Genomic DNA, 22605 nt, shown 5'->3' on the forward strand with positions numbered 1-22605 from the left:
GGAGGCAGCTGTCAGCTGCCTGTAGCCTATGGTCGAATCTCTGAATCAGTCAAATCTTTTCTGAAGCTTTTCCAAATCGATTTTGAGCTTTTACTTGGTCTCCCGATTCGATTCAGATTCAGAGATTTGGTCCTCGAATCGGGCTGAATCTCCTCCGAATCTAATCAGCTACTGAAGCTTTGCACAGCCCTAATGCTTTGCTGCCTACTCCACCTGATTCCAGACCTTTTTAAGGAACTGCATCCAGGTGTTTTGGAAAAAAAAGAAAAGGCAGACAGCTCCCTCCCTAACAGTCCACAAGGAAAATTTTCTGTATTTTTCCCAGATAAGCTCCATTAAGCAGCTCCTCAGTCAAACTTAGCACTAGGAATCACCAACCAGTTGTGCCAATGGAGTGGTCACACTAAACCCTTCAATCAGAAAAGCAGACCAAGCAATGGGAAAAGGGCATAGCTTCACGCATCTTTCCAAGCTCCATTTTGAAAATATCTCCTTACAATTCCTTCTCTACCTGATGGACTCCAACTAAGGCCCCACAGTGGGAATCATTATGATCCTCATCACCCCCATGAAAGGGACAGACTTAGAAGGCTATTCATTTCTATATTTAATTTCTATAGCAATAGCTTCCTAAACCAAAAAAAAAAATCACCTGTTACCATTAGGTGCAGCATCTGCAGCTCTATGGCCTAGTAGTCTTCTTGTATCCACTGACTACCTAATGCATTATGAAGTGGTAATGCATTGTACAACAGCCAGGTACTGGTATGTCCAAACCAGCAGACACAGAAGCAAATCTGACTTCTGGAGAGGCATCTCGATGTTTTAAAAAGGCACTGTGGTTGCACAGTGTGGTTGTAAAAACTATCCCAGTCCCACAAGTCCACAAGTTTTTAACCACAGATTTTTTAAGATTCCTTCATATACTTCCTGATTTCACTTTTAAAGACAAGTCTGCACAAGTTTGCTTTAACGAGAAATGCTGAATCAACTCATATTCTAAAATGCACTCAAAAAGGAGACATCCTGCAGAAAACCATCCAATTAGGTGGCTGTGTCCAGCCCACTGGCCATTTTATTGCTTCTCAGCTTAGTATTTTTAAAAACATTTTATACATGGAACAGGCAGTGAGTTCTCATTATTTTTTAAATGAAGCCAGGAGGATCTAACCCAAATTACAGCAAGCTAAAACAGGCAACTTAAGTGATGAAGACTGTACTATTTATTCTGCTTTAGAGAGGCTTCTGGTTTATCTGTCCTTTGATCAAGGTGAGCCTGACAAAGCTGAAAATTATACTGCGCGACTCAATTGTACGGAGATTATTTTTCCCCAGTGAAATTATTTATTTTTAGCATCCCATGATGAATAGAAGTCTCACTACTCCAATACACAGCTCTCCCTGTGTGGCCAGAGTTTCTCACTGCACAGAGCAGGAGAGCCCCAGAAGGTTGGACACAAAGAATACTGGCCAGCCGGTCTTGTTTGTGGCTCAGAGACAATTTGCCTCATAGGATTTTTGGCACCACATAGGCACAAATTTGATTTGTAGCTGTCCTGACTATTTTATTATCCCAAAGTCCTGCAGGAAAAGGTGGGATAGCAAATTTTACAAGTTTCTCAGATGAATAGTTTTCCTTTCAATCTGTGGGTTTAACTGCAAAAGCTACTGGAATATTTTCCATCTTTTGAGTGGGAGGAAACTCCACTTTCACCTTTGTTAGACCTTGCTCGGTAGCATTTTGGCTTTCTCGATCTTTAGATGCTTTCAGAAGATGCTGCATGTTAAGTCTAAAAATGAGGCGAGGATCTGGTCCAGAAAGAGAGGGGCATTTGCAGCTCTCTCTTAGTTGAAGAGCCTGTGAAAAAAGAAAAAAAAAAATCAAACCAAACGTACTCAAGTAGCATTGTAGGCAAAGAAAATTTGGTAATTCTCAGAGTTGTCCTGACTTACAGCTATAACTCTAACCATTATGCACTGCATTAGGGAGAAATGACAGACAAAAACGGTTCATACCAGCAGTGCACGATGGCTTTAGAGATGTGCTTAATCAAGGAATTCAGTGCTGCTCCTTAGAAAGGGAAGGGAAGAGGGAAGGGAAGAAACATTCACCTCTAGTTGATCTTATGCAACAGACCAAGATTGCACTGTGGACTGAACATTGCTATAACAGTTTGTGCTCCTCCACCATCTTCCTAAGTCACTAGGTATGCAGGCCCTGCTACAAGATTGAGTGAGGGATGAATTAGGAGATTTCCAAGCATCTGCAGGGAAGGGTTTACTGCTTTTTTTGTTTTGTTTTAATTCAGATCCTTCAAAAAGACTGCCATGAACAGACCATTACTGCACTTTTTTAAAAAGGAAGAGTATAGCTTAATATTCCCCTCTCCAAAGAGATTCTGCAACCATTTTTCCCCCTTAAGAAAAATCCTTTCATTTCAGTAAAGGAATGCAAGTTCTCTGAGCCTAAAAAACCAAACAGGATTTAATGGCAGCTGCAGGCCTTTGGAAAAAGACAAGTTCCAGTGACGTGAGAAGTGTTTTCTCATCTACACAATCTGATTCACCACAAGCAGAGTTCTAGGTTCAGGACACACATATTTCTCTTAGTTAGAAAAAAAAGTCAAGTCAAATTATAAATAAAAACAGACATTTGATATTGGATGTTTTGCAAGATGATAATCCAAGTATTCACCAAATTTCACTGTACGTATCCCACTGCTTCAGTGACCAATTAATTTCTAAACTGACATTTGTAATGACAGACCCAAGGGTGTTCTCTTGTTCCTCTGTAGAACATAAGCTGCTGCAAGCCTGCATCAATGTCAGGCAGTGTTATTCATGGCAAGAAAAAAAAATATATATAGTTATTTAGGTTATAACTTGGAAAGGACAATGTAATCCTCTTAAACTAATATAACAATTTAAATCTCTAGTTTTCTTGCTACACAATGCCTATCTTACTTTCCTGGGCTCGCCTATCTGAAATACTGGAGTTCACAACATTAGAAGTCCATGCAGTATCTCAGGGATAACATTCGCACCAAGTGGAGATGAAGACCTCCACTTCCTTACTATACAGAGAACAGGAATCAGCAACATATGACCCACGGGCCAGATCCAGCCCATGAAGTCACTGAATCTGGCCTGAAGAACAGGGTGGTTTTGCCTGCACCTGTGCCACTGGTGCTTCTCCCAGTCCCCACCTTGGCACAGGTGTTTTGTGCCAGTCACACACACAACCTTGTAGAATTATTACCTGTTTAAAAAGTCTTCCGGAAAGAATAAAAGTTCCTGTAGATACAGCATCCTCATGCAGTCAATCCCGCCTGACTTGAAGTTGAGTGTGATACTGAAGGTACAAATCCAGCAACTCAGGGCTACACAGAAAACTTAGCCTCCAACAACCAACCACATCAGTTTACGTGAGAGGACAACTTCCAAAGAAATTCATACGGCTTACCAGTACCACATTAAGAATGTGTTTCACAGACTGGAAAGAACAATCTTAGCCAGAATAAATGGCAGAGAAGCAATTACTAAGGCCAAAGACCCTGGAAAGAACCAAGGCCACTATCCCAAAGTTAAAGACTTTAACTACTGGAATACGTGGATGTGCCTAGGGACTACAGGCATATTGCTACCATATTTCGGAGGCTAATATTAAGACAAGAGTACTGCACTGCACTCCAAAAGAGAAGCCATTCAAAACGAAGATCAGCTGGTATTTCATATTGCCATAGGCATAGACATAACTGTACTTGCTGACTAATGCGAGATCTACGAATCTGGCTTGTAAATCAGTTTAACCTTAGTCACATACAGCAGCACTGGCTGGAGCACAACTGTCTGTGAAGCTGCTTGGCACCTCACCCTCCTCCTCTCAGTCAGTTATAGATGGTCACTGTGGCAAAGGGCTGTGTGCAGGCCCTGGTCACAGCATAATTTTTAGCCATATGTAATTCCACCTCTGATCCTTCCTGGTCATTTCAAGTTCACCACTTCCAGGCCCCAAGCCAACACTGCCTTCAGGACAGGATTGCATGATTCTACTGTTCTCAGACCAGATCATGGATTGCAGTCCTCTGTACCAAATGCGAGTCCCTCAGCAGTTTGACATGTCCCAACCCCAAAACTCTGAAGATAAAAAAGGAAAAGCATGACCTTAAGGATAAAAATCAGAAAGGCTAATTGGCAGAAACAGTTCCAAGACAAGGGAAAGTAGAGCTCCATTACTTAAAGAGGAAGAAAAGCAAATACAATGGACAACATAGGAGACTGAAGTATTCAGAGCCTTCTTTGCTTGCATTTCAGAAAAAAAGGTAAATTGTGACTAAATCCCCAACACAATTTTAACAAGGGACAAAAACACTGGCCAGTATAGGGAAGGAGCAGATTAGCTAAGTGAGCCCCTTGGAAATCAGCAAATCCAATGAAATTCACCCAGAACACTTAAGAAAAAAGCCACAGCAATCTCTCAACCATAAGAAAACATCTGCAAGACCTCATGAATGATGGGAGAAATCTCAGAGGACTAGAGAAGGGGAAATGTGGTACCTAGTTTTAAAAAGGAGAAGCCAGGGAATTAAAGACCAGTCTGCTTAACTCTGATACCCAGAAAAGTAGGAGAAACAATTATTAAACAGTCATTTTATAAGCACTGAGAGGATAATGTGATAAAAAAAACACAACATGGACCTGACAAGAATAAATCATGTCAAACCAATCCAATTTTCTTTTCTGACAAGCTAACTGGCCTAGTAGATATGGGGAATCAGTAGATATGGTATCTTGACTTTAGTCAGGCTTTTGACATCGTCTCACATTCTTACAAGCAAACTCAGAAAATATGATCTGGATGAAATCACAACTGGTTGGCAAGTACTCTCAAAGAGATCTTTCTCTATAGTTCACTGTTAAGAGGACAGCATTTCAAGCAGGTTCCATCAGAGGCTTGGATTTATTCAATATTTTTACTAAAGACTTGAATGATGGAGTAAAGAGGACACAACATCTGTGGATAACACTAGCTGAAAGGGGATTGCAAGCAGTGGGGAAGAGTTTTCACCTGGGTAAATTAAAGAAATGGTCAAAAAACGAACAATCAGAAATTCAAAGATGACAAGTGCAAAGTATAACACCGAGAAAAAATAAGTCAAATGCACTGACACAGAAGTGGGAATAACTGGTTGAACTACAGTACTGCAGAAAAGAATGTGTGGGTTACATCTGACTGCAAACTGATTCTGAGTCAGTAATGTGAGGTTCTGGCAAAAAAACGCAATTATAATTCTGGGACATCTTAACACAGAGTCACATGTAAAACATGCAACTGTTCTGCTCTGGTTGAGGCTGGTGAAAGTTTGGCTAACATTTCCAGTTCACAAACTGGTAAGAGGTCAGGAGACAGCAACAAAAAGAAGAGGTCAGAAACCTGACCTGTGATGACAGGCTGAAGGACCTGGGTTTTGTGTATAAAACGTATAAAAAGAGAAGACTTAGGGGCACATGATAATAGCCTTTACATTTGTGTGCGTGTGTGTGTGGGGTGGGGGGGAACTACTATAAAAATGACATTGATCAATTGTCTTCCGTGTCTACTGAGGAAAGGATAAATATCCAACCTAAATCTTATTTTGCAAGTTATCAAAAAAATATTTGCTAACTACAAGGCAGTTAAATGGTAACACAGACCTACCCAATAAGGTTGGGGAATCTCCTTCATTGAAGGCTTTTAAAAAATAAGGTAAAAAAAGCCATTGTTAGAACTATTCTAGCCTTACTTATCTTATCTCTGTTCAGGGGGAAGAATTAGACGATTTCTTCAGGTTCCTCCCAGTCCAGTGTTTCTACAATTCCATTTCCTCCAGAGTGGTGTCAGTGGTACCCACTGACCTAAACCACTTATTAAAAAGCATACCTCACTCCAAAACAAGAAAATGACAAGAAAGACTAATCTTAAGATAATAAAACATGTCCTGGATGTTTAGATTACTATATATCTATATTCTTCAAATGCATCAAGGTAGACTCCAGATTCTCAAACCTCTACACCCTATAGTCCATCTGGCATAGCCTGTTCCCTCAGCTCACAAACCATGTCTCTCTCCAACCTTAAGGGGGGAAAAGTCCTTTAAAAGATGTTTAATCTTTTTAATCACTCCCAACTCATTCCCTGAATGCAGTCGTTTTAATTGTTTACAGCCCTTTAACTTCTTAGTTCCTGCCCTTGGCAGAACAAGGCTTGTAATTTGTTTGGAAAAAATTGTAAAATCCTCAAAGCTGTTGGGACGCAAGGGATGTGTGGCTTGTCTGCGACCATAGACTTCTTGGTGATAGTCCTGCTTGAATGCTTATAGACATATAATAGTCATTCCACTACTCTCATGTAGGTCATCTCTCTCAATAACTAGGTTACATATCAATACACTTAGATTACATAGCGCTGTGAACATTAAAGCCACCTTTAAAAGGAAAGCTGCAGTAAAAGACATGTCAGAGCTGCTCTAACATTATCATGATAGATTGAAAGCTTTTGACCAGCAATCGAATAATACAACATTTCAAAGAGGGAAAAAAATCACCTTTTCTCTAACATGTTTTCTAAAACTCATTTCTCCCAAAATAGCACTTTTGTAACAACCCATTTGTTCTTAACCTGAAGCAGACACTCATCATATATATATGTGCCAGGACTAAGTACTTATCTTTTTTTCTCTGGTTTAGAAAATGTTACTGTCAAGATTGTTACCTTCATGCAACTCAGAGGCCAATTCAATTATACCAGCTAGTAAAATATTTGCTTTTTCTTCATGTCTCAGACAAAGTGAAATTCTGGAGAATAAGAAGTGTTTGCGCAGCATAAACACAGATCCTGCATCTATTTTCTAGTATGGTACCTGAGGTTTACCGTCATGTCTAACTGATCTGTTTGCTATAAATGAGAACACTGTAAAATTACAAATTTAAAAGAGTGGTTCACACTTTTGCAGTCCAACCCTGATTTTACTAACACTCACAAGATTGAGGAAAGAGGGATTGTCACCAAAGTACAGGGCACAAACTTATATTGCAGAAATCTACCTTTCAATTTTGTTCGGTGGAGAACTCAAACTAAATAGCAAACAAAATACATGTTGTAATTTGTAGATGGCTGAATATTTCAGCATCAGTTTTACACATGATGTGCAATTCTCCAGGTGGATTACAGTACTAGTTCTCTGCCGCTCGACTCCCCACTCACCATAGTATTAAACAGCTATAATGGATTGATCTTGTTTTGCTCAAAGGCAAATTAAAATACATTGGCATTAAAATAGCTGTATCGTGGCATCATACAGTGGTATTTTGAAATGGTTAGATCGTTAAATAGAAAAAGGTTGATGTATGTCTATGTTCTCCAATTTTCCACATGAGCATTCTAGTTACGAAAACAATTTATATTAATGTCTAGGTTACATACTGTCAGTAACTTATTTTTATTTCATTTGAATTAGACAAGTTTTACCATGAAGTTATCCAGGGATTTAAAAACAAGAACAAACAGAAAAATGCATTTGTAATGGCTCCTCCTGTCAATCTGTATGAAGCTGGTTTGCATTAACAGTTGTATAATTATGTCACAAAAATCACAAAACCATTTGAGCTAGTTGCAAACAGCAGAGATTCTTCAGTCTTGAGAGAGAGAAACTCCTTCAAGAATATACCAACACAAAACAATATAGTTGTACACTGAGATGCCCAAGCTACTTCAGTACCAGAAGCAGTACTATCACATGAGCATGGTACTCTACCTGGGATAATCAGCAGAGGTGCACTGATATATGGGTGACATACTGGATCGGCACCGATAAAAGGAACATTAAAATTATCGGCAATTGACTTTTTTTGGCTGATGTAGCTTACAATGTTACTGATAATTATAGCACATGGATGCGTGCAGCCACGCTCATGCACGCGGCCGAGAATGCAGCCCTGCAGCTTGGGGAGCAGGCTCCTGCCGGTAAGTCTGTGGGGGGAAGGGGCAGTTCGAGGCCTCCACGGTGAGGGAGGGAGTGGAGCAGGTGAATGCAACCCTGGGAGTGGGATGGAGCCACAAGCAGCTCCTCCAGGGGAGGGGGTGTTGTGGGGGAGTGGAGGGGGGGTGACTCCCTGATGCTGTACGCATCCCCATGGGAGGGATGGTGGCATGTGCCCCCCAGATCTGTGCGCAAGGCAAGGGCCATAGCCCCCAAGGCCCCACAGTGCCGCCGTCCATCTCCTTCCCCCTCTTCCCCACTAAGTAGAGGCTGATACAGCCCCTGGCCCTGAGCCCACAGTGAGATGCCCACCCTCGCCTAGAACACAAATCTGGGGGCACATGCCTTCCCGAGCGGTGCACGCAGTGGCAGGGAGCCGCCCCCCTCCCCCACGCCCCCCAGGTGAGCCACCCATGGGTCTGTCCCACTCCGAGGCTCACATTCACTGTCCTGGCTGGGCAGCACCTGTCCCTGAGCCACTCCCTCCCTCACCATGGGGACCTCAAGCTGGCCCCCTCCATGCCCCTTCCCCACCACAAACTTACAAGCCAGGCGCTGCTCTCCACGCTGCTGGGCTGCATTCCTGTAAAATCAGCTATAGGGTCAGTATCAGCCAATATGGCTGGTTAATAATCAGCTATAGTTAATCAGCCAAGAAAATCTTTATCAGTGCACTCCTAATAACTAGCCTCACAGCAGGACTAATCAGCCTATGCTGATCACCACACTAATGCAGCTATACTGCTTGGCGCTCAATCTGACTCCTTCAGAACCATCTCAGAGAGGTCTCAAGAGGAAACTGCACTGCAAAGCATGGCTGCTTGGGTCTGTTTGTACAAAACAAATAAATGTATTCCAGGGCACTTGCAAAAAAAAACTTTTATTGTTTACTCCCTCCCTGTATAATTGATGAACCCTAATGTCTGATGAATGTGCTCTCCTGAGAGAACCATAACATAAGGATGCTAAAACAAGCTGCTGCTGGTAAGCGAGAATGGTGCTGTAGGACTTCCAACCCTGATAACCAGCCAACCCAGAGACAACACAGCTCTGTGGCAGCATGTCACCACTCATCACCTTACACTGCCATGTAGAGATATCTGAGCTAGGCCTGACCGAGCTAGTCTATGTACACTAGAAACAGAATACAGGTTTCCCTCGCTTTATGCAGGTTCAGTATGTGTGAATTCGCTCTTACACGATGACTCTTTTTATTCCAAAAATGTGTTATATGCGAGGTAAATTCACTCTTATGCAATCGGTATGGTGGAAGCCCACAGTCAGCTGCTTTCTGCGGTGCATTGTGGGAGTGATGCACACCAAAATATAGTTTCCTGTGTGGATCTGTGCTCCTCGCTCGCTGTCTGCGACATGTGTTTCTGTAGTTGCCATCCCCATTACGATAGTGCCCTGTGCTTGTGTGTCCTGTGTGCTGTTGGCGAGCACAAAAATTGTCCTGGAAAAAGTGGTAGAAATGCGTCTGGGGGGTCAGTACAGTCAAGGTCTTGGAACGTATCCCTATTTGTTACATTGTAAAGTGGGTTCCCTTTATGCAAATTCAAGTTATGCACCGTTTTCCAGGAACATATGTACAGCATAAAGCAAGGGAAACCTGTACCTGTGTTAGCAAGATGCTGCATTTGGGCTAATCTCTCCTCCTGAAAAGCGGGACACTGCCTTGGCTATAGAGATAAACTACTTCCAAGACTAGAGCTAGCTTGTTCAGAGGTACATAGCACTGCATTATGCTATGTAGACATACTCTATCAGTCCTCTCCCATGTCTCTTCCCATAATTCTCTCTACCTGCGGAGGCATCAGTTGCACTTCTCCACTGAACTCATGTTGGGGAGCATGCAGCTTGTACCCTACTCCAGAGACATTTGAAGGGGAAAATAAAATAAAGCCTTTGTTCCTCTTCTTCAACTATCACAGGGGAGAAGACTGCAAGGACATTCCACCTGTCTAATGGCTGCTCTTGCAAAGGATTGGGGTGCAGGAAAAAAAAAGGGGTGTTCAACTTGGTAAGCTACAAGAGATCAAGCATGGGTAATAGAGTAAATGTCCACACTGTCATAAGGTTACTTCTTTTTGCTCTTAGATTCTGCATCCTACCTCAGATAAAGCACTACTTAATTATTACCCTAGAAACCCTGTACAAAAAAAGTGTCAAGAATCAGTAGAATAGAAATCAGAATCACAGAAAATTAGGGTTGGAAAGGACCTCGGAAGGTCATCTAGACCAGCCCCCTGTTCAAAGCAGGACCATCCCTAAATTAAATCATCCCAGCCAAGACTGTCTAGCCAGGTCTTAAAAGCCTCCAAGGATGGAGATTCCACAACCTTTCTGGGTAGCCCATTCCAGTGCTTTCCTATCCTCCTAGAGAGTTTTTTCCTAATATCCAACCTAAACTTCCCTTGTCGCAACCTGACAGAACAAGACCAGCTCCCTGTTCAAAGCAGGACCATCCCTAAATTAAATCATCCCAGCCAAGACTGTCTAGCCAGGTCTTAAAAGCCTCCAAGGATGGAGATTCCACAACCTTTCTGGGTAGCCCATTCCAGTGCTTTCCTATCCTCCTAGAGAGTTTTTTCCTAATATCCAACCTAAACTTCCCTTGTCGCAACCTGACAGAACAAGGAGCAATGGTCTCATCTGCCACCACTGAAAACAGTCTAGCTCCATCCTCTTTGCAAACACCCTTCAGGTAGCTGAAGGCTGCCATTAATACCCGCCTCAGTCTTCTCTTCTCCAGACTAAATAAGCCCAGTTCCCTCAACCTCTCCTCATAAGTCTGATTCTTCACCTGTAGGTTAGATCCAACTACAAGGATGGCTCTAAAACAACCATCATGTTCCACTTCAGCTACTCTAATGGATTTTTTTCAACATTCACAACATTCACAGCTTTAAAAAAAATCAGAGGGATCTAGTTGAAGTGGATGGTTTTAGGTGTGAGGTATTTTGAAAAAAAAAAGAGTCTAGACATTCTTCAGTCTACCTCAATCTCTATTTTGACTTATGCCATCATTTAAAACATTTACTACACTCTCTCCAAAAGAGGATCCTTGAGAGTCTTCTCTGTCACAGGAAGTAATACAAAGTCTCTATATTTTTATATTCCCTATGCCAGTAAATCCCCATCCAATCATTACATCATGGAAACAGGAAAGGCCATATATGGTAGTTGACAAGGAGCAAAAAAAATAATATAGGCAGCAGTCACATGTTTTGGAACGAAGAAGGACGTTTCAAAATGAAGCTTATTGTGTTGGAAAAAAGAATAGATTTGCTGCTCTAAAGGGTCACAACAGACAGTCACAGCATTCATTTCTTTTATAAAAAGAAAGTCTGACCTATATGATCATCCATGATACATTTCCATAGCTGAAGTATCACGTTTAAGAATGGTACACAAACCAACACTAATGAAATCAGAACCGTTTTCAAGTATAAAGCCACTTCTCGTATAGGGCTTGATTTTTGCTTCGGCTACCAATAGGCAACTGAGCAAATTAAAGATTCCCAGTTACTCACTTGGCATTCTTAAGTGGGCATTTGAAAGAAAGAACAAAGGACAAAGCTGCAGATGGATGGGCAGTTATGTGAATTAGCTCCCTTTCATTAGTCAGGTAGAATTTGCTCTCTCATGCAATGGAACAGCCGGAGAAATGGAAAGATAAAAGCAGCCTACAACATCTACAGAGCCCCATAACTACTAGGACTATTAAGAAACTTTCTACTGGGGAATCTGAGATCCTTCTGAAGGAAAACTCTTCAAGATACGTTCAACCCCACATCAGTAAGAGAAAGCAAGAAGGCATGGCATGATAACCTAAAGGCAAGTGGGCCAGGAAGTGAAGAGAAAATAATTTAGGGTCCCAATGCCAATTCTGGTTTGCAGAACAGCAGTAATGGTCATAGAAGATCGGTGTTACTTTATCAAGCCAGTATTGATTACAAAGAATGCAATTAACAAATTAAAAATCGTACATCTTAATCAAAATCAGGGAAAAGCTAGGAAGTCCAGAGAATAATTACATTTTACCTATATTGGTTTAATTTCTCTTCACCTAATGGAGGGTCTGAGCAGGTTAGTATTTTATAAAGGAAAGTTTTTTGCAAAGATAGAGAGCAAGATAAAGGCAATACTAAAAATTAGCTCATGAATCAACACTAAACTATAGCAGCCTTCTGCAGAAAAAAGTTGCAATCTCTGCTTACCTCTGGAATAAGCCGGTCTAAATGTTCAGCTCTGTTTTCATGAGAAGGGTGCGTGGAGAGCCATTCTGGTAATTTAGGCTGTCCTTGAATGGTTTCTGCTAATTCCATCTGCTGCCAAAATACACTGCTTGCTCTTACATCCACACAAGCCTTAAAAAGTAGAAAGGAAAGAGAAACAGTGATGCATGTCAGAACCACAGCCTAAATTTTTTATTTAAAATTCTTCAAGGCTTCTGTCAAACAAAAGACACTTGTTAAACTTTTTTATAATGTGACGGGTTAGTTGGCAGTGACCTAGCCCAGGGGTTTTGAAAGGGCAAAAGATGATTGGAGGACTTGGGATTCCCTTTCCTCACCAATCAGGCCCCAGAGACTCGCCCCTCATGTCCCCTGATTGGCCCCTTGGGTCACCTGGAGGGGGATAAAAGAGGTAGCACGGCTGACTCAGGGAGAGACCAGCGAGGGACCACGAGGAAGGAGCTTCAAAGAGCTGGCAAGAGCTGAGCCAGCGGGGCAGAAGCAGTTGCCCCAGAAGAGCCTGAAGGGGCGGGACCTGCAGGAAGCAGTTGGACACTCAGCAGCACGGCATGTGGCCGGCAGGAGAGGCTTCCTGCTGGGCTCCAGGATCCCCTACGAGAGGCCGTGGCCAGCAGGAGAGGCTTCCCGCTTCAGCAAGGATCGGAGCAGCGACCTGAGGGGTTCCCAGCTTGGCTTCCAGCTCCTCCAATCAGAGACCAGGCAGCTCGACGTGAGGCCGGGGCTCCAGGAAGGTCAAGACCCCTAGCAGCTTGGAGCAGTACCAGCACTGGTGGCTGTGTAGCAGTGTTTCTGACTACCACATGGGAGATCCAAGTTCAAGTCCCAGCTTTAGTGACTTGGGGTGAGTGAGCTAACAAGGAGAAATTCCTCTTGCAGTGGAAAGGGGCCATTGTGTTTCCCCCTTTCTCCCCTTCCAAGGACCTAGGCCCTATATTTCTTTGTCCTCTGACATTCTGTATTTTGTACCTTTTTATATTTCCCCAACCAGTATTGTTTGCTCTGCTGTTTGTGTTTTATATTTTGTTAACCCTGTCTTTTGTCGATGATTGTAAGCCTCTAACTTCTGTTGAATCCTGCCCCCTTGGGGCATTGTAGTGTCCACTATACCCCCTGATTATGCCTGCTATGTTCCCAGTATTGTTCCCTCTTTAAAAGGTATATGATTAAGTCCCCAGTGGTGGTCTGGCTCTGCTCTATAGGAGGAGGAGGGTCCCTACACCTCCCACAGCGCTTGTGCATCTGCTTTGATCCCTTCAATTGGAGAGGGGGTACCTTTTGGAGTACTGCCCGGGTTACAATAAATTTAATATTACATTAATAAAGTAATGCAAAGAAGATGCACAGATGGAAATGACAGTTCGTATGCAGTGCCAGATTTAGCCCTGATGCAGCTACAGGAAATGGGTGTTGCAGCTAAGATAAAGTCACTCACTTGCTTCTGGGCCTGCTACTCCTCACACCCCTCCCTGTATCTGCATTGACTTCAATAAAATTACACCTGAATTAAAGAAGAGACTTGGTATTTAACTAGGCACACAAATGGTTAATCAAAAGGTAATTGAATAATTCTTTAGTTTCAGTCTACCATAAGCAGCTGAAAGATGTGGTTTATTAACAACAACTATGCGTAGAACCCGAGACGAACAAATTAAACCCCCCTGCTCCCAACCACCAGAATCCCCACTGGAGGAAACTCAAAAGACTGAAAAGAATTTTTGGAAGGGAGGAAAAACAAAGACAGGATATAATATCCAATTTTTTGGCAAGCAGCTTAGGATCTGCTGCTATTCTAATTCTAGCGTCTGTGGCCACAGGAGCAACTCTGGAGTCTGGATGACCTGCCGTATTCAACATAACTACACTCATTTGTAACAGGGTAACTAGCAGGGCCAGGCACCAGGCCCACCCACCTCCCTGTCTGGGCAGTCTGCCCACCTATACTCGTCTGCCATGCCTTGATGTAAACAATAAGTTGTTTGTTTTTAAAGCAGGAGGCTGCCCATTTTAAAGCACAATGCCAAGGGCATATTACGCAGCTCCGAACCTTCCCTTTTACCATGTCCCATGCCTCGCAGATGGCATCCAAATTTTCCACTACTACCCTGGCTCCTTGTTTAGGCCAGAGTGGCCCAAACTAGGCCTCAAGCATCTTTGGACATACCTGGACCTTTAACTCCTCAGCCCTTCACTGAGGCCCCCTATTCTAACTATACCGGTCAGCTTCTGTGCAGCCCTTTAGACCGTCTTCAGACCCTACTCTACAGCGTTGCCAGGTGTGGCTAGCCTAGTCAGCATCTTATGCAGCCCTTCAGACTGTCTTGGGCCCTATTCTACACTGCTACTTGTGGCCATTACTCCAGACAGCTTATGTGCAGCACTTCAGGCCATCTTCAGGCCCTACTCTTAACTGCCATCGGGTCCCTATAACTCTACTCTGCCCCCTTGTTGAGACCTCTGGGCCTCAGGCATCTGACAACTTACCTGGGCCCCTTAACTCAGCCTACGGCTGTGCAGGTCTCAAACATCTGTTGACATACCTGGACCCTTTGGGCCTCAGGTGCCTGTCGACTTAACTGAACCCTGGCTCAGGACCCTCATGGTGGGCCTAGGCCTCTGCCACAGACACCCCTCAGTGGGTCTGGGTGGCTGTGCTTTTCTCTCAGGGTGTCCTCCCCTAGCCCTTCCCCTCCACAGGGTAACCCGCAAGGCAGAGAGGGCTGAGGCTTTCTGACACCCCATACTCGCCCTTCACTAGGGAGGCACAGGTGTGGCATTTCCCAGAAGCTGCCCTGCCACAAAGAGCACCACCACACCATCCAACCCCAGCAGGGTGTAGTTTTAGGTCATGCCCAGGATCAGAAACCTCCTGCCATCCCCATAGTTCCTACCCTGTCCTCCGGGTGTTCATGAGCAGCAGCTCCAACTGGATGATGTTCTGCCTCCAGCTGCTTACAACAACTGCTGCTAGGCTTTACTGCTCTAGACTGCTTTTATGGTCAGCTGCTCAGCCTTCTTTCCCAATCAGACAGTCTCCTGCTAGCCATGTGACTCCTAATTGGGGAGTGAAGCCACCTGCCAGCTGCCTCTGCTGCCTACACACGCCCTTTGAGTGGCAGGCACCACTGCCCCCGTGTGTTGGGATCACATTCCATATACTAAAATTGGGTCCTGGTGCCATATGTCACCCCCATCTAGCCCTGTGCACTGGGACTGGGATGTGGGGCCATGCACTGGGATCAGGCCCCACTCTAATGTGTAAGCCCATGCTATCTGGACCATGGGGCTCTCCATGGGTCTGGAAACCTGGCAGTAGGGGAACAATGCCACCGATCCCGTACTGTCAAATTTTCAAACCTGTGAGAAGCCCAGTGGGCTGAATAACACAACATCAGGGGCCAGATCTGCTCAAGCACCCCTGGGCTAAAACATGAATCTCAGTCTCCTATACATCAGAGAGAAGCCCCAACTCATGGCCAATTGGCTATTCAGAGGTGGGCAACAGGGGCACCGGGCTCAATCTGAAGTAACTTTGAAAGGTCTGCTTCACCCTTATGCAGACTACGAACACTGGTGAAGACACTAATATTTTCACAGAATCTAAAAATCATTTACTACCCAATTCTACTTTACACAGCACTGTGATGACAAGAAAAAAAAAAAACACAGAAAGGATGAAAGAAGGATTCTGAGACGTGCTCTATGAAGAAACATGGCCAGAAAAAGTCACAATTTTTAAAATTGTAAAAATACCCAATGTGGCAACATGGGAACTCCCTGACCAACCACAGTGCTACTCTCCCACCTGCCTCTGGGCATGCCACCCACCTCTCTCACCTCCCATGCCTTGTTGTTAAATGATTAGGGTCTTAACTAGACGGGAGGCTGTCCTTTGAATGCCCTGTTCTCCTGGGCCTATGTATGCAGCTCCAACCACCCCTGTACTGCATCCCAAGCCTTGCAGATGTTTCTAACAGCTGTTCTGTGCTCCAGCCCAAGGCTGGGCCCAACTCACCAGTGTTAGGCCTCTCACATTCTACCCTATTATGGGCCATACTCATACCACCTCCCTCTCACTGAAGTCTCTCACTCCATTGCCTCTCACATGGTCTCTCTCATACTGCCCCTTGTGGGGCCACACTTGTACTGTCTTGCCTTTTCCCCGGAGCCACACTCGGCCTGCCCTCACCCGGAGGGTCCTCAGGCTTGTTTCCCTTCACTCCCCAGCCAGCAAGTGTGCAACATCTTGGGCATCTCCCTCTGCCCTCATCCGAGCGAGCACTGGGTGGTTCACCAAACACTGGTCTGACTCTGCCTTTGGTCTCTTGCCAGGTCACTCACCCAGCTGCTCTCAATCACGGGCTCCTGACTCGCCCCATTATTTACTTGCCACCCCACCCAATCAGCCTCCAGCCCGCCTGTGGCCTCAGGCACCTGAAAGCTTACCTGGACTTAACTCAACCCCCATGTTAGCAGGACATACCCTCAGGCCCCCTGCTCACCAAGGCCCACTTCATGTCCCTTCCTCACAGGGCCACACTACTACCCCTGTTGACTCACCCCTCTCTCCAGGGTCTCCCAACTGCCCTTCTGGTGCAGCCCGTCAGGTGCCCCTCTGCACCCCACCTCCACTGAGGCACATACTCCATCCTCTATGCTGGGGTCTGGGGTCGAACGCTCCCCCGCAGGCTAAGGTGCCACTCATCGGCATGCCTGGCCCACCATTCTTGCTCTCCAGGGTCCTGTACCCTACCCGGGCTCAGGTGGCTACAGCCATGCCTAGCCCCACTATCTACTTTCCAGGGTTTTGCACCTCACACAGGCTCAGGTGCCACACTGGGGCATGCCTGGCTCACCATTCTTGCTCTTCAGGGTCTTGTGCTGCACACAGGCTCAGGTGGTTGTAACCAAGCCTGGCCCCACTATCCACTCTCTGGGGTCTTGGACGCCACACGGGCTCAGGTGCCCATGGGCTCAGGGCATGCCTGGTCCTCTGCTGCCTCTAGTGTTAAACAGCCCACCCGAAGGTGGAGGCTGGGGTTAAGGCACCCCTCCTCACCTTTCACCAGGGAGGTAACTGGCCTGGCATTTCCTGGGGGTTCCTACACCACTAAGACCCCCACCAGGTCACCCTTCCTCAGCAAGGTGCAGTTTCAAGTCATGCCCAGGACCAGGAGCCTCCAAGCCATCCCCATAAGCTCCTGCCCTTACCTCCTAGTTGTTGCGGGAGCAGTAGGTCTGGGGGATGTTCTTTCCATGGCATCAGGCACCTGCTGCCTCCAGCTCTGCTGGCCTGGATCTAAAATGGCAGCTCATCAGAGCTGGGGCAACACCTGCCGCCAGCTCTTAAAGTGGCAGACACCCAATGTGTTCTGCCACCCACCTTCTCCCTTTAAAATGGTTCTTGGGAAAGGCTTTTCCTTGCTTCTCCGCAAGCAAGCTTCCACGGAGCTTGTAACAGCCCCAGAGTGACGAGCACCCCACTGGTGCTCTGCCATACCCAATCAGAATTTATAAAAAAAACCTGTTGGGAATATTGGCTTTAGATGCAATGTTAAAAAGTTTCTAAAAAAGTGTTAAGTGGCCTGCAGTGTGATGATCACTCAGAGAGATGAAAATCATTTAAACATACCCCAGGCAATGATGATCCTCCGTCAAAAGTATTAGCCATCTTATCAAGCAAAATATTTGTCGTTAAATTCTATCTGCAGGGTTAAGGGTATTTCCCAGCGTCAATACAAAGTACTACAAAGGAATGCTGGATACCAGTGTTTTTCAACCTTTTCCAAAACAAGGCACACTTAACATTAATAAAACTTTTCTGCAGCACACCTGTTAAGGCATTCCCCATCTTCATACCTATTGTAGCTCATTGTCCTGGCAAAATTCCATGGCACTCTTCTGTGCTGCAGCACACTGGTTGGAAAACACCGCTGCATACACTTACTTTAGTTTAAAAGGTTCTCACTTCCTATATCTAGAACGCCCAGGAAAACCAAAGGATCTTGCATTGCAATCAAGGCAGGAAACTGGTAGTAGGAGGGAGCTGGCAAAGCTCTTCAAGGTACATGAGACTTCTGAGAGCATTGCTTAAAAAAGCTGGCTGGACTCTAAACTTCTATTTTTGCTACTTTCTCCCTTCTCCATGGACAACATTCTCTGCTTCCAGAAAGCATCACTGCAGGAAGTCAAGCACACCACACACTAAACAGTTTGCAGAGGGCTGTCACCATCCATCGGGCAGCACAAGGATAAGACCAACAAGATGCCCTGGTCACATGAGCAGAGGTACCAAGGGAGATCAAGTCAGACTAGACATACTGAGCAGGAAAGGGTAAGAATAAGGCCAAGGAGTCTCTTTATACTGGTGTTATATAAGTGATGGAGGGGGAAAAAAATGTTACTATGCATCTAACAGATAACAAGCAAAATATATGGGAAGAAAGGGGGGAATCTATCTATCTATCTATCTATATATATATATAGCATAGTACGCAAAGTATCCATAATTTCAGCACGGAGGTCATATTGACAAAGTATGAAAAGACCAAATTTCTCAGGAATGTGGAAGTCATGGGCAAGTTTCAAAAGGGACTCTTAAATCCTTGACACCAAACATTTGCTTTGTTTATGGCACAGATTTTGCAAACAATGTTTCGGTGGATTTTTTTACCCTGACTACTTTGCTGGCTCATATGCAACTCTGCCCCACTTCCCTCACCCTTCCACACTACAAAGAGCATTTTCAGGAGTCACTGTAAAGCCAAAAACAAGTATTAAACTATATTACGTGCATCTAAAAACTATCCACAATGGCTTTCCTGTAAGATAAAATGCTACATGTTTAAAAAGGTATAATCACTTGCAACTTGCCGAGGGCAAAAACTGATCCTTTATACAGCTGAAAAGCAAGTACCCTTATCCCTTGATACCAATAGGAATTAAAGCATAGCAGGCCATGTGATATTGCAAATCAAAACACGTATTTATATAAGACTGAATATGTAAGATCTCAATCAGAAGTCAGAAACCTTTTTGGAGCAGCGAACCAAAGCCACAGACCCAGCCACTGCTGTCACTACTTCTCCCATTACTAGAACGCTGCCAGTATCACAGGGCAGAAAGATGACTTGGCAGGCTGGATCCAGCCCATGGGCCATAGGTTGCCAATCCCTGTTCATATACCTGCATATACCTCCATATACCTGCATATTTTCTGCTATGTACTTTGCATTCATGTGAAAGAAAGCAGTGTTGTGTAGCTTTTTTCCCTGTAGGTTTCTTCTGAAAATAAAGAACTGAAATCAACTACCCAGAGATTAAGATCATAAAATATTCTTGATAAAGATGAATAAGAGGTTGCAACACAAGCGGAAAAGCTGATGTAAAAAGATAAGCTACTTAAGTAAAAAAATCATTTCACAGACACCACAGTCATATGTGTGGTTTACACAGTACTTTGACATCTCTGGAAGAAAATCACTATAGAAGTACAAATGCCTTTTGAAATGTTAATAAGGAAAAAATCCTACCACCCTCTTTTAGTGGCAAGGAAACTGATATACAGACATTGAAGTAACTTGCCCTAAATACCACAGCAAATGAGAGACTGTTTCTAGACATAACTAGTGCCTAATCCAACTCCTGTTTTGAGCTCCAATAATTACATACTTGTAAACAAGCATCCAGGTTTGAGGACAAAGTTGCATTACATTTACCATGATGATCTCTTTTCCTCTGAGCTTAACACTAATCTTAGAAAATATTTATAAAGTTGTAATAGCTCCAGCTGCTGCAGATAGCATGGATCAGCATTTGTGTTGGCATCTACGAGTGCCACAACAGATCCTGGAAAGCAGCAGGGCTTTGCCCTGGTAAGTTAGTTACCAATGACATTTTTCCAATACACCTACAAGGCACCTTGATCTTTGCTTCTGATTTACAACAGCCATCAAAAGCAATTATTTCAACCCTAGATTATCCACTTGTGCTTAAACCTTAGTCTTTTAGAGGTTTTCAAAATATATTCTAGCAATGATAATTCCAATTTCTTTTCCTTATTATGAAGTAGTAACTCTAGGTGGTGCTGTTCGCATAGTTATCTAAAACTGCCAAACACTATACATGGGTAGAGCTAAGAGGTCCTGCTTAGTTTGTTTAATGCATGAAGTGAAGACCAGAAACAAAAGGTATTTGGATATCTGAAATTAAATTTAGGTAGAAATTAGGTACCTAGATCTAAGAGAGCAATCCACAGAACTCTGCCTAACTTGGTTACGTACCCAGGACTTCCGGGCACCCACATTTTTGCAAGTCAAAAGTCAGAAAGAAGTGTGATTTCTGGCACACCCCTCACTTTGCCTTCCCTGTGGGCTAGTTTAGGCATTCCTCGCCCCTCCTTCCCCCCCATCAGCTACCTGAGTGTTGTAATTTCCAATTCCAGGCACCTATCTCATCCGTTTTAAAGTATATAGGACTAAAGTTCCCAAATTGGGTTTCTAAACTCCACTTTGACAGCTCAACACCTGACTTTTAGGTATTGCAATATTCAGCACCAACACACCTAAATTCTTATTTATATTTGGCCTTGACATCTTTCAAGGATAAAAGGATGAACTTGTGCATGAATTACACAACAAACAGCTACAAATAGCATATAAACAAGTCACATTAGGAAGAATCACATCATCTGGTGCCAGTCATCTGTTGCACATATGAAGCAACTTGCATATCAAAAGTAATTCATAAATTTACTGACACCATTTATAAAAGGTGGAAGCTAGTTGAATAATCAACAATTAAAGGACTCAGGAGTTTTTAAATATATCATGCAAACATATTTATATGTATTTTAATCATGACAATTCACTAGTTGGCTTTCACTTGTTTAAGAACAAGTAGCGTTTCCTCTTATTAGGACTAAAACCTGCGGAAAGCGTTCTTTGTAGTTAACAAGGCACAATTTTACAATTTCCAGTTATGACACACTATTAGTAAAATGGCTATGGATTTCCCAAAAGACCGTTTTATTCTCCCCTTGATTTCAAGAAAACCCCATTTGGCAAAATGTTAGGAATCCTAAGACTGAAAAACCAAAATGTACTTGTACATAAAGCATCATCTGCAAAGAACTTACTCGAATAACAATGGAAACAGAAAGAGAAAAAAAATTGATATTTCACTGTTAAAAACAAGAAGCAGTCATAATTCTTACCTTTGCAGCCAGCTGAAGTCCCACTTTGTCAGCTTCAGCTTCCAGTGTTCTGCTGTAGGGTCTATCAAATATAAACTGGGAGAGAAATATTTCAGATCCTCAATTTAGAACCCTTGCTCTCACCTATTTATGAAGTGATCATAACTTGAAAACTTACATAAACACTGCTAAGGACTAAGAATGAAAGTGCTTCCTTCAGTGAATCTCAGAGCCTTCTCCAAACTCTGTATTTAACTGTATTGAACTTAAGTCAATTTTAAAAAGGGGAGTTAAAGTAAAGATGTGAATCATTGCTGCGTGAAACAAGCTGATCACAAACAAAGCAAGAGACTCTCTGTCTAATCTTTCACTTTGCATCAATGTTAGGCTTTGGTCTTAACAATAGGTCAAGGTTTCAAACAGTGGTATTTTCAAGCAGGTCATATTTCAAATCAAAATCATATGATTAAAATCTAAAATATGATCTCATATGATGCACACATGAGATTATAAACAAGACAATCCACAGTGGCAGATTTTCTGTAAGAAATTAATCCGTTTACATGATTACGCTTGTAACACAAGTTGTAAATACTCCTTAAGAAACACAGGAGCTGAAGTGGTTAATCCAGCCAACTCTCTAGGAGTGCAAAGAATGTTGTATTAAGACTTATCAAATGAATAAAGTTATATAACCCCCAATCTTCAAGCACAAACACATCTTATTTAATCATACCCAGATAAATAAGGGTGTAATAAAAGCTTATGATGAATAAAAATTATGGATTGTTGAAATATCATCTTGCTCTACTGAGGCAGCATAATAGTATGACTCTCTGGGCTGGGCATCAATTGGGAAATACAACCAGACAGAAGGAGTTTACTACACGTATATTAGAGAAACAGTTTCTGCCAGCTCTTCCTGTAGCTGACTCTCAGATGGAAAGTTTTTGGAATATGAAATGTTTCCCTCCTTCCTATTTCAGGAAAAAAAAACAAAAAAACTACGAAAAGTGAGCACCAAGCAAGCAGGTCTGGCAATTCGTACAGAAAGAAATCTGCAGTCACTAGCTCTTCTATAAAAGTAGCTCAGGTAGCCCTAGTTTATTCTGCAAGGTAACCAAAATAATTCACC

General features: G+C 43.4%; 1 protein-coding gene across 2 annotated transcripts in view; it reads right to left on the reverse strand.

The window, feature by feature from the left end:
* Positions 1 to 79: 79 nt before the first annotated feature.
* OMA1 (OMA1 zinc metallopeptidase) overlaps positions 80 to 22605 on the reverse strand; it is a 30838-nt gene continuing 8312 nt past the window's right edge. For both annotated transcript variants that reach the window (XM_014520866.2, XM_006025736.3), the window contains 3 exons: positions 21492 to 21566; positions 12242 to 12391; positions 80 to 1858 (listed from right to left, as the gene is read on the reverse strand). In XM_014520866.2, coding sequence (XP_014376352.1) covers positions 1640 to 1858; positions 12242 to 12391; positions 21492 to 21566 — 444 coding nt within the window. In that variant the 3' untranslated portion in view covers positions 80 to 1639. The remainder of the gene's footprint in view (positions 1859 to 12241; positions 12392 to 21491; positions 21567 to 22605) is intronic.

The sequence above is a fragment of the Alligator sinensis genome, unplaced genomic scaffold (assembly GCF_000455745.1).
Source record: "Alligator sinensis unplaced genomic scaffold, ASM45574v1 scaffold941_1, whole genome shotgun sequence".
NCBI classification, from domain to species: Eukaryota; Metazoa; Chordata; order Crocodylia; family Alligatoridae; genus Alligator; species Alligator sinensis.